Source organism: Lagopus muta, chromosome 4, assembly GCF_023343835.1.
Source record: "Lagopus muta isolate bLagMut1 chromosome 4, bLagMut1 primary, whole genome shotgun sequence".
Classification (NCBI taxonomy): domain Eukaryota; kingdom Metazoa; phylum Chordata; class Aves; order Galliformes; family Phasianidae; genus Lagopus; species Lagopus muta.
The window spans coordinates 14108504-14121569 of NC_064436.1; the positions used below are offsets into that span (position 1 = coordinate 14108504).

Sequence of the window (13066 nt, forward strand, 5' to 3'; positions counted from 1 at the left end):
CCCCACAAAACGGCCTCTCTTAATGCCTCACAAATATTAGCAAAGACATCCCCAGAAACAACATGAGCAGTCAGGTTAACTTCACAGAAGGGAAGCAAAGACTTGCAACGCAGAAGAGAACAAAAATCTAGGTCTCAGACAACTGTAACATCATTTTCTTTCCAAGATGGGAAACAAGTGTATTTGAAAGCTTTTTGTGTAACTTCAAAGCATTCCTAATGCCAGAACAAAGAGTGGAAGGAAGAACAATGTGGTTAATAATACAACATCTATACATGCTTATTTGGGACCTGAGCAATCTCCTATTCTGCTTCTCTGTATGGCTGAGATACCTCACTTAAAAAGATAAGCTAACATGACTGATCTTTCTCAGATTAAGGAAAAAAAAGCAAGCAGATTTTTTTTCTTCTAATGCAGTCAACAGGTCTTCAGCCTCAAATCAGACTAAGTGAAACTAACGTTCCTCTCTTTGACAGGTTCTTGAAAATCAGAATAAGCTGATAGAAAGAAAAACAGTTAAATTAGAAAGAAAAATTTCTATTAAAATTAGAGGAAAAAAAGATTTAAACACTTCCGCACCCTGTTGCAATAACAAAGTCTCTTCTTTATTTTGCTGTTTCTATACCTACACCAAATGCAGCAAATCTCATTTCATTTCAAGTGACACTTTCTAACAAACACATAAGCTACCAATCAACCCTCAGTTGCCTTCTTTCTTTTTTATTATTGGAACAACAGGCTGAGCAAGTTTTAAAGGGAAATTAAATATTTTCAGATCCTTAAGCACAAACAAAAAAGACACCATGATGTTTATGCCACTGAAACTCGTTTGTTATACATTCACTGTCAAAGAAGGACTATTATCAGACTGCTTCTATCCCAACAGACAATTAGTACTAAACACCAGAAATGGAAAACTTAAGGGGCAAAGCAGCTCCAGCTCCCAATTCAATTATGTTAAGCCACCGGAATCGTGCAGCTAAGCAAGGAGTCAGCAATCAGAGCAATCGTATTCCATCAGTGAGCACCAGGGTACAGTTGTCTATTCATCAGGGCACGGCACGGCATCCTGTCGGGGTGAGCAGAACTCTGACTAAAAACCAGCGAATGAATGAAAGGATTCTTCTCCTGTCACCACCCACACTCCAGACTTGTCCTTTCCTACAGCTGTAAAGGGACTGGTTACACTGCGTACTTACAGGCAGATCTGCATAGAAATAGTGTTTTCTGTCAAACAAGGATTTCTTGTTTATGGTGCAGTTGAGTGCCAGGCCTGTCATGACGGCTGCTTCTACACATCTCCTGTTGAGAACCTGAGGAAACAGGACACAAGGTTTTGCTCGGATACTCAGTATGCAACAAATGCTTCCCACATACTGCCTTACATGAAGTATGTATTCAGTGTTGCTTGTCTATAGACACCACAACACTTCTTTCCCTGAGCGAGTAGTTCTACTCATCATTAAAGCTGTGGTAGCCACAAATCTGCAAAATTTTAAGTTGGAAAAAACACCATTTTCATTTTGGCATGCACCTGAGACGATGTGCACTGTTTTGGGGGGCTGCTTTTGCTATCACCGCAGTACTCTTGCATGCTCAAAAATAACAAGGCAAATAATAAAAAGCAGTAATAGACTTGCAACTAGCTGTCATGTCATAGTGGGAGAACTGTGGATCTGCATTAGGGACTGCACTGCCATTTCATTACAATGCCTCCGAACGCCTGTAACCACCAAGTCACAGTGACTTCGTGAGAGTTCACATGCAGATGTGCTTAACGAGGATGAAATTAAACACGTATGTGCTCTCTAAAGCAGAACCAAAGAGATGTCAACTGATCCCATGGCTACAAGTGTATGTGTGGGTTTCTAGGACCCAAGAAGTCACGGCATTAGGTTCTTGAGGAATGCCACTAGAGCTGAAGACCCAGCAAGGCTTTCACAAGGCAGCTGAATGCAGCTTCTCACAATGAATCCATCATTCTCAGAACTACATCCTTCTAACTTCTCAGCAGGCATAGGATCCACAGAAGGAAAATTTCACTCCAAACAGTGCTAACAAGCAATGTTTCATAATTACAGCGTTTTTCAAGTGTGCTCTTATTAATTTAACAGTTGGTGTAACTAAAAAAAAAAAAATTGATAAGACTGGATAAAGGAGGAAAAAAAAGACCAAGTTAGCCTTTATGCAACTCTGACATGTTCACACACAGGATTTTTAAAAACAGGAACAAAAGCTTATCCATCTTACTCTACCCTGTAGAGCTGCCAAGAAGGCAATTTCAAGTATAAGCATTAAAGGGGCACATGATGTAAAGGCATTTACCTGATTTCACCTGCACTCACCAAGACATAGTAGACTTAAATACTATTTTCTTCAGTGTGTTTGAGAATATTTACTTTTTAAATTTACCAGACTGGTTTCTGAAAACAGATTAAGCAACTGTACTTCTTCCACTGCCCAGGTGTTCACCTCAGAAAGCTATCAATTTGCTTTACTCCTCCAGTACAAAAAAAAAACTTCCACTGAGAAATAAGAGAATCATAGAATCACAAGGTTGGAAACGACCTGTAAGATCATCCAGTCCAACCATGTCCTCATCACCATTGCCACCACTAGTACTAAACCATATCACACAGAAACTCTTCATACAACAGAAGCTCAGAATCTGCTAACACAGACCAGAAATTTAATATTTAAGACATCAACAAGGTAACTTCCAGATCTTTAGTGTAGCTATATATGGCTTACTACAACGCCTTACCTGCTGGGACACATTTTATTCATTAAAGATTTTTAAAGACACAGAGCTAGTTTTAAAAGAGATAAGAAAGAACAATCCCCCTTAGAAATGGATGTGCAACACAATGAATGCAATTAGTCCTGACTGTTATCAAAACAGCTAACTTCTGAAACTGTGTTTCAGTATCAGAGCTGCAGTTCATCACACAGTAGATGATCCTGCTTTCAGCAATTAAATGCTTTCAGACAGAGCAGTAAAGATACTACAAGAAAGCTTATAACAGTGCTTATTAACCATTGAAATGGTTTAATGTTTAAAATACCACTACATTTCTAACTTAAAAAGCAAATTTCCCTCATTCTAAGGCCTCGTGGCATAATACTATTCAGCTTTACCAATTAGACAACTACACCCATCAGCTCTTTAACCAGAAATCACTAAGGCTCTACAAAGACTGAGGAGACTCAAACCACCACTGCATCTAAGTGCTGAACTCATGCTCAGTAACTTGCAGCATTTCCTGACCACAAAATGCTTGAGACTGATTCTAATTTGAGAACAAGACAAAACCCGAGCTCTAAACTGCAGTCCATCAGAGCCTTGTGGCATGTTCTGCTGGCAGAGTTCAGACAATGATTACAACACAGCTATCATCTTTGATCACTTCCTCTTGAGTTTTTGCCTCAAGCAAGACAAAGCCTACCTTACACGTTGTGCTAGGAGAATACAGTTCTGGGGTGGAAGGAATAACTCCCGTATACTGACTGCTTACATGTGTAAGAAGCTTCCACACTACAAGCTAGTGAATCACTTCGGTGGCTCTGGGGAAGAACTGGCATAAAAATGCCTGCAAAGTATACCTTTCCCCAACGTATTGAATCACAGTAGCTTCATCACTGTAAACAGATCATTACTGATTCATTAGTATCACTTGGTGGTATTTCTTAATTGACTCATTTCTTGTGGTGATAGAAGTCACTGCAAAATTCATCTTTCCTGCTGTGCCACATGGAGATGTTCTTCTCCTGCCACATTTGACTAAAATAACTAATAAAAATTAAAAAAAAAGTCAGATGACCCTCTAGCTCCTCAAGAATCAAAAGTTACCTAATACTGCTCCATATCTGAAGTGAGTATCACTACTTATTCCAGTACTTGATGATCTATGCTGTGCATACTAAGAGAGTTGGCTAAGCAAACTACTGATTTCCTTCAAACTGATTGAGCTTCTTCAATAATCTTCAGTGATAAATATCAATCTAATAGGTAAACCTTCCCATACTAATGGCCTGAAGTAAGTCCCTCCAGCGTGTATATCTGGTAAGCTGTTATTAAGCTGACAGCTTTGACTAGCACCAAAAATGTAAATTACTGGCTTGAACTGACAAGCTGTCAGTCGGATGCGCTAGCACAGTGGCTGGCCTTGAAAGGAAGCTATGGAGCTCCTGGAATAGCTATGGACCGGAGAGCCTAGAAAGCCATCTTAAATATTCCTGGTCTTCTAGAAGAGAAGCGCATTTCCTTGGTATTTACTTCAAGAAGTTCCTGGGAGTTACCACAGTAGGTGATAGTAGGAGTAGGTGTACCTTGTTTGTACTGGAAACAAAAAAAAAAAACCCAACCTCAGCAATGGCATCTCAACAGCACCAATGCTTCCCTTATAGCTGTGCTACTCTGCTACAGCATCGTGGTAATGGAGAGTTGAAGGAACAAAAGAACAACTGAACTACCATCTCACTTGTTCTATTACTTGTACTTCTTTACATCCACTTCACAAGGACAAAGATTCTTTTTATAAATACATCTTTATTTGCAAGGTCAATTTAGTCATGGCCTTGGTTTTAAATCCAAAACTGTTCAATAGTTCTACAAAACTATAATACCTTAAATGGGATAAATTCCAACCAAAAGCAAATTTTGAACAGTTCATTTTTCCATCAATAGCTTAGCAGCAGATGACTATTTACTCCTCATACTACTACATTTCAGAAAACTGCTTCCCTTTTAGATAAAGACAGAAGTTTTTATATTTTGTAAATTATTTTGACACTTTAAAAAATCAAGATGCAGCTTTTTTGGTCTGTTTTGCTAGTAAGTATAACATAATATAGGTTAAAAAAGACAAAATAATCCACCTAGATCTCTTTCTTGAAAAAAGTTGATTTCTGCTCTCCCTTTCTTGAGGCAGCAGCACACCGGGACATGAGTTGCAGAACCAAGTATTTCCTGCACTAAATGCAATAAAGTCAATATATACCCCAGAACTGTAAAAAAATAACAAAATAAATTAGATCCCAGGACATACATTTTAATGAATTAGACTCCATATTAATTCATTATCTTAAGACTTCCACTCCTACTTATAAACATGAAAAAAATCAGCATCCCATATTATCTACAGGACTACTTATCTCAGAAACAGGTAATTTTTGTTGCTTTTCATAAAAACAGCTGGAAGGAGGAAGTAGTGCTATGTACTTAACCAGCTCTCCACAGACCTGGTAGTAATCTTTAGAAACCTGAGCAGATACATCTAATCATACTTTTCAGTACTCCTATTTCATATCAGTCTGAGTTTTATTTGCTTCCAATAATGGCAATAATCAGCATTATTATTCTTGCAGTTTTAGAAGTACCACCTTGCTCCAATGTATGCTTCTTTGAAGTGCATTAATAAGGTTAACTTCAAAATAAATTATTCTTTTATCTATGTAGTACAAACATAATGGCAACTCTTCAATCAGATACTGCAGTTGAGTACTTGAACATATAGTTCCTTCATGGCTCCCTCCCCCACACACAGAAAGGCACAAGTGTTTTGCAGCTATGCATGTACAGGATGTGTAGGACAATAACCAAGAGCTAACTCTTCTCCAAATAACCCATTTATTTCAATAGCGCCATTGGGAACCACACTCCACCCCCATAGGCATACAGTAACAACAAGCCAACTGTCACTTGTTTCGTCTTCCAAGAGCCTCAATATTCCAACAAATGAGGTTAAGTGTAGGGAAGATTCAAAGGGAAGGCCAGCTTCAGTTAACAAGTCCTGCATTTCAGTCCACAGCATACTTCCAGCCTCAAGATAAGATCGTGTTCTCACCCCTAAGGAAAGGTGCAAGCAAGCAGGGGAGGAAGTAGCAGGCATCTGAAACGAGTTTTTCAGACTAACAAAGAGATTTCAGAACAGGGAAAGAGAACAGAATGGCAACTGAGAAGTTGAAGCAGTACATAGAGTTAAATATATCTTAATACATTTGGTAACCTTATCTTTCTGCTGTCTGGTATCAAAGATATATGCTGCTATACAAAACGTATTATCCCTAACCTTGTCTGGTGGCAGAGTTGGCTTGCAGTGATGCAGCATACACTTACACATGGCATATCTCAAAAATAAGGAACTCTGACATCTTAGCAAGTGCTCAGATCTCAAACGCATTACTTTTTGTGTATCCACAGAATAACAAGGCACATTCGCTTGAAGCTTAAGAGCTAGTTTGAGAGCTCATCCCACTAAGCTGAAAACAGGACAAACTATCTTCTAGTAGCAGTGATAACCAGAAAAATTCAGCAGCAATACAAAGAAATTATGACCTCCTGAGAGTAAGAAAAACAGAAAGGTGTCACCGAATTCAAGGCCATTTCAATACTGACCGCTGAGTTTCTCAACAACAGTCGCTAAAACCCACAGAAGGAAAATTCCATTCAGACTGCTGCGTTCTCAGAGGAAACAACCAATTTTCTGGGCTGGCAGTGAGGGATTCAATCCCATGGCACAGCTTTAAACCAGTAATTCTTGTGTTTATATTTCCATCATCTGTGGCTACAACCAAATAAACTTGTGTCATTAAGAACTGGCTCCAAGCAGAAGACACAAAGCACTGGAAATAGAATGGTTAATCAACTCCATAATCAAATACTGCATTTCTGTGGCATTCCAGCCAGATCCCAGATCTATTCCTTATACCCTTCCTACTTAAAGCAGCATCTTCTGGGCATGCCACATGTGTTTTGTGACCAGTCAGAAGGATGGGTACTCTGTTGCACCAGCTGAAATGCAAACCAATGCCAAAGCCATGTGGGATTCAGTTAAACGCAGGAGGAAGAGAAAACAATTCAGTGATTCTAGAGGTCAGTGGCTAAAACTTAAGTTACACAGTGCGACCAAATTCAAATTCCAAGTTTTGACATGGAGTTTCTCAGACCTTTTTTCTAACAATGTGTTCCGCAAAAAAAAATAAAAAATAAGTCTAACAGAGGCTTTTAAACACGAATGACATTTGCTACGCTCAGCATACCCAACGGTGCTTAACTTGTTAAATAGCGAAAACTCCAAGCACTTCAGACAGAACAGAATTTTAAGTGTCTAAAGCAGCTCCCAGCCCTGTTTATTCTTGCAGATTGCTCACTGCTCCTACGTTTGTTGAGGCTAAGTTCCCTTGTCTCAGTTGCAACAGATTCTCAAGTTCAATATACAGTGACTGTCATTCTCTGACTTGTCTGCTCTCTGCTCCTCAGCACAATTTTTGCATTCACCAAAAACTCACAGCTCCTTACTATAATTCCTTCAGCCCTTTTTCGTCCATTCTGTCTACTGAAATGCACTTATTTACTCACCAGAAAGAGCACCCAGGAATACAACTTATAAATTAAGGGTAAAACAGAAGAGAACCAACACACACGAAGACAAGAATACACTAATTCAAGTTAATAATATGTCACACAACACAGCAAATCTTGCAAAAAGCTGTTAAAAAAGCGAACTAAAATTCTCTGTTCGAAGGCAAGTTTTTTGTTGTAATTATTTGTTAAAAGGCAAGAACAGCAGGACCAATGAAAAATGATTTCCTATGAATAAGTATACAACCTTGTTTTACCTAAGCAGTGATTTCAACCCTCTTGCCTCCAAGATTCCCTTCATCTTCTCCCCATTCCAAACATCCCAAACTCAATTACTGACATCTGTTCACGCACTTCCTGATACACTGACAAATGCTTCAACAGGCTCAAAATTTTTTTTAGACAAATTTGGCTGATCCTGGCAATGAAAATGCATAACTAACATTTCTGTATAGAAAACAACGGTCGCAATGCTAAAATCCACATGTGTAGTTTAACTCCAGTGGCAAGAGCCCATATATTCCTTTGAAAATAAAATAAAAATAGCCATTCCATCTTTACAGCACCAAGGTGGCTAATAAAGAGAAAAATACAAATAAATAAATTAATTTTACCCTAGGAACCCATTACTGCCTAATTGCACCAAGATAAGTTTCAAGCACAATACATAAAACTGACAGTTACGCAACATTACACATGAGACAGCTAACCAAGATGAAAACAAAGACCCAGTCTACAATTACCTGACATCAAACACTGTTGGACAGTGTTTCCTAAATACCTTCTAATGAAAAAAAAAATCTTCAAAGAAAAAATTGATAAGAAGAACAAAGAAGCAAGACATCAGTTGGCAGAGTCAAAATGCTAAAAAAAAAAAAAAATCAATCACTTGCTACTGAAACCCTTAATAGAGCACTGTTCTCATACACATGTATACATATATACCTTGTGCTACACTGCTACACTACCTTGTATCCCCTCAAAGGGAACCACCTGGAAACAGCTTGAAAAGAATGTGAGATAAAAATCTTAACAAAGCATATATAGTGCAGAAGCAATAGAAATTCCTCCCACTCCTGCCATATCACCCACACTTCAAACTTCAGATAAATCCCTAGCACGCTGGGAAATATTACTGCAATAACCTAACATGCATTTCAGCAATAAGCTCAGAGTAACTTCAGAAAGAGGGGACATTGATCTGTCTAGTTGTCACGTAACAGCCGTGCTTCCACGTATCAGGGATGGCACAATCCCTGCAGCAGCAGAACAGTGCATACAAAGGGAAATGCAATGTTGTAAACACCAGTTCTACACTAAGTAGTAAAAAACAACTGCATAAAGGAAAAGGTAGAGCAAGAAAAAAACACCACCATAAGACATAAGTGAAAATGTACACATAACATCACCAATGCATTGACAGATCTACTGAAAGAGGTGACCGCAAGATGTTAGAGCCACCTCAGTGCAGTTCTAACTGACAAGTTTACATTAGCCAGGGGGACTTGTTAAGTATAAACAGCAATGCCAACGAGAGCTAAAAGGAAGGGAGCTCAGTAGGTAGCACAGTTTCTGAAATGTTAAGACAAAGCCCTACAGGAGTTGTTAGCCTTGACAAAAAGACTAAAATACCCAGAATTAATGCTGCAACTTCTCACAGATCAAGGAGACAGAGCAAGAAAAGAAAACTTTACAGGGCGTTTCTACTAAGCCTGCCAGAAGAGCCATAACAAACATCACCAAACATTCCAGAGCACAGGAGCAAAGACATTTCTAGAAAAATGGCACTTATTGCTAAGTGTGAAGGAAAGTCAATGCAAGCAAGTGCATTAACTGCGGAGGTGTAACATTTCTCAAACCCAAACTGAAGGAAACTAGTTCCATACATAACTAACCCAGGCAGTAAATGATCCTGTGACAGGGAAGGAAATATAATGAGGAATACCCTTCAGGATAAACCAGCCCTGAAAGTCACCTGAAATATGTTTCCTCATCTTTGAAAGGCTTCTCCAGACCAGTTCAACAGCACTGAACTGATTAATAGCTTGAAATTATATAGGTAGGCTCTAATCCATCATGCACTCAGAAATTCAAGGGTCTATGAACTCTAAGGGCATTCTCAGGGTGCAAATCATCTGAAAGTCTGTTTCTCTCCTTGAGTTCCTTCTAAACTAAGCAGGATTTTCTTTCTAGAGGCCCAGTGGAACTAGCACTAACATTCTTTCAAGTCTAGCAAGCTGGGACTGTGCGAGCAACAAAAGGCTGTGAACTGTGATGATACAATGCATGTGGCAAACCCAAATACTATCTGGAAAGAAAGGACTGCTGTAGATGAATTTCTCAGAAAGCATCTCCCTCTGAGCAGTTATTATCCTTTCAGCGGAAAACATAGCAAGCAGATAAACTGAACCTCAACATCAGCAAATAGCTTAAAACAAGCATGCACTCACTTTTCCTTCAGGCACTACGATTCATTTACTAGTAAAGGAGAGTTGATGGATACAGCAACTTAAGCACATGTGGTTTCAAAGAAAAGAAAAGGTAGATTATGACAGCTAAACCAACACGCATACAAAGATCATAAGACTGTCCGATTCCTCAAGAAAGGTGTGCAATTAAAATGTAGTTAAAAGGAGAGCTAAGAAACAGTTTTTCAAAGCAAAGTATTACAAGAAGGGGTAAATTTATATGCGTGCCAGCAGCAATGTCAAAACACTACTGAAGTCACAAGTTGGTAAAGCAGGTGCTGCAATCACCACATTTAACAGGCCCAGGGTTTCAGAGAACCTAGTTTCAAACGCTAAGTATAAATTCTGGTCTGAAGTATCATTTCTGTTCTGATATAAATGGTGACAGAAACAACAAAATCCACAGAAATCATTCAAGTGCCTTCGAAAGCAAATTCATCAGGTAAAACCTGTATATTAATAACATGTAAAATTCATCACGAAGTTTGATAATCTATCACCCCAAGCTAGCTGTAAAAACACCAGGTATCTGTCACAGTGAAGGATGGACGCAGTCTCGACACAGAATAAGGTAACTAAAGCATCACCCTCCACATCCCCAAGCAGGTTATTACCCCTACCAGGTCCCTGGGCAGCAATTCGACAGCACTACACTGCAGGGTGGGGAAGACAATGGTGCAATAACAGTGCTGCAGTGACAATCCTTAGCTGTGGAGAAGTCAGATTTTGGACTTCAGGTTGCCAGTAATACAATACCTGAACCAACAAGGACTAAACAGCTATTCTAGTTTGACTTCCTTCCACAAAAAAAAAAAATTATCTGGTTGCAGGAGTGTCATTATACAGCTGAGAGAAGATACAGTAGGGTGCAAAGGCATCCTTCCAGCACTTCTGGTGGAAAACTAAAAGAATTTCAAATGAGGATATGAAAATCTCAGTACAGGATAGCAGCTATGGGTAAGCTGTCAAATCCTGAAGGATGCCTAATCAAAAAAAGTCACTCCAAAAGTAACGTCTATTTCCCCCCCCCCCCCCCCCCCCGTGAAAACCACAACAGATTCAAAGAGCACAATGACACTATCTGACAGAGCAAATTCACAGCTAGAAAACACTATTTTTCAGCATAGTCACCATTAGCAACGCATTTTCACCAGTAATAAACAAGAGCCTGCATGCCACACTTGTAAAAATCCTCCTTGCTGACTGGAACACGGCTTGCCTTTCACATTGCTGTCGCCACTGCTGAAACACACCACTCACCCCCTCACCACGCTCACCCCCACTGTTTGGTCCCCAGAAACATTCAGCAAAGATTGATGACTCTCAATAGGTGCCAGTTATTCCATGGGGAGGAATTCAGTGGCGCACCTTTGCTTCATAAACACTCCCATGTCAGATGCCATTTTGTCAGACTGCCCCTTTGCATCTGTTACACAGCAACAACCTGTAATGGAATCCTGATGGGAAGGTTCAGCCCCTGCTGCTGTACCACCAGTATCCACTTCTGATGTAATGGGACAATGTGATAAAATAGGAGGCATTGTTTTCAGAAGAGCCCACTTATATATCCCAAAATTATCATCAATCTCAGGATAGCAGTCTTCACCACACATCTTAATCCATTTTATTAACGTGAATAATTTTTTTCTTTATTATACGCACATCTCGGCTATTTCCAAGTGTTGCCAAAAGTCACCTTACAAATAAACAAGAGAATCTGTTCACACTACAAGGACAACGAAATTCAAATGCTTGAGGTGTCAATAGTTTGAAGACACTTAAGACTGCAGGGCTAACATTCAAATCTTATTACGTTAAACCTGAGTTATGTAAATCCTAGATTATTTCTCAGTATATTTGCCTAGAACAAAGCAGGATCAAGCTTTCACTTCAATCATGAAGGACACAAACAGAAAATGTGCATCTTCTGCTCCGATGAGTATCAAAGACTAAGTACAGACAATAAAGATTTCAGCCTTTAGCTACCAGATCTATTACCTTATTTCTTAGGCTGAGCTGCAATTACCTTTTGGTCAGCTACCTCAAGAATGAGAATATCTGGATTCACTTTCTGTGAGCCCACTCATCTTTAGAATACTTTCAGACATTCTCAGAATTAACACAAAGGATATATCAGAGTGGAAGAGAAGCCACCTTTCTGAATCCTCAGAAGGATTTCATATCAATCTACAGGTACGTATAATGCATTATACGCCACACCATGTCTTTAGCTTAATATAACAAGTTCCCTGAATACACCACAGTAAGTTCATTGCCAATCCATCCTCTTGGATTTTAAAAAAAGCCTTTCTTACATTTTTAGGGTTTATATTTTGTTCCAAAGAGAGGCAATCCTTACAGAAATTTCTGCAAGATGCTGTCTGGTCCAGGGGTGAGGGGCTCCATCACCACAGAGCACAATAATGAAGTCTGTAGAGTGGCATGGGATGTGCTTTCCGGTCTCACTATTTAATCAAAGCTTTGTCAGGTCATTTTTTCTGCCTTATGCCAAAAAGCAGTACACCTGCATAGCACTTCTTGCCTGTAGCTGTCTCTCAGAGGCACATTATGAAAGTGGCATAGCTGAATGTTCATGGCGCTAACACTGTTTTTTACGGTCCTCCTAAGGCCTTACTTGTAGCAGTAACATAAAATAAGTTGCACGACAGTACAAGAAAAAATGTAAAGCAGAAAGTTGGAGAAAGGCTGAAACAACACCTATAGTCTCTCCTTTATGCAGCAAAATATCACTCCCATGCTCATTAGTGACCAAGAAACGTATAACAAATGGAAAAGCCCCCTCTGCACCATTCTTTCTGGTCCCACTGCAAAGCACAGTGACAGTACTGTTGTCTATCAAAACTATATCACAGTCCCACGGTAAGTTTAAATCCCTCTGTCATAGAACATAACGGTTGGTCTCAGTTTACAACAGCAGTTACTCTCTGCTACATTGTATTCTTCAATTCTGTTAAAACTCTGCTTTTTTTTTTTTCATTTCTCAACAAAACAGAGTTGAAAGGCCAAATGCATACCTCCTAAAGACAGTTTAGAACATTTAAGATGTTGCTCCACTTCTATTTAATTAACACTTGGTTCCAGAACAAATACCCTTCTCCAACTTGTGTATAGCAAGTACAATGGTAAAAATTGAAGGTAAGACTACAGATGGTACTCTGTATCACACTGTAACATTCTTTTGTAACATTTACTTTCAATCCTGTTTTCACTACTA

General features: G+C 39.2%; 1 protein-coding gene across 4 annotated transcripts in view; it reads right to left on the minus strand.

Annotated features, from left to right (window-relative positions):
• Positions 1-13066, minus strand: part of GATB (glutamyl-tRNA amidotransferase subunit B) — an 83993-nt gene that overhangs the window by 67067 nt on the left and 3860 nt on the right. For 3 of the 4 annotated variants that reach the window (XR_007376717.1, XR_007376718.1, XM_048943055.1), the window contains exon 3: positions 1200-1313. The exons of the other annotated variant lie outside the window; for it this stretch is intronic. Coding sequence is in view for 1 of the 3 variants with exons in the window: in XM_048943055.1 (XP_048799012.1) it covers positions 1200-1313 (114 nt within the window). In the remaining 2 variants the exon portion in view is untranslated. The remainder of the gene's footprint in view (positions 1-1199; positions 1314-13066) is intronic. 4 annotated transcript variants of the gene reach the window in all.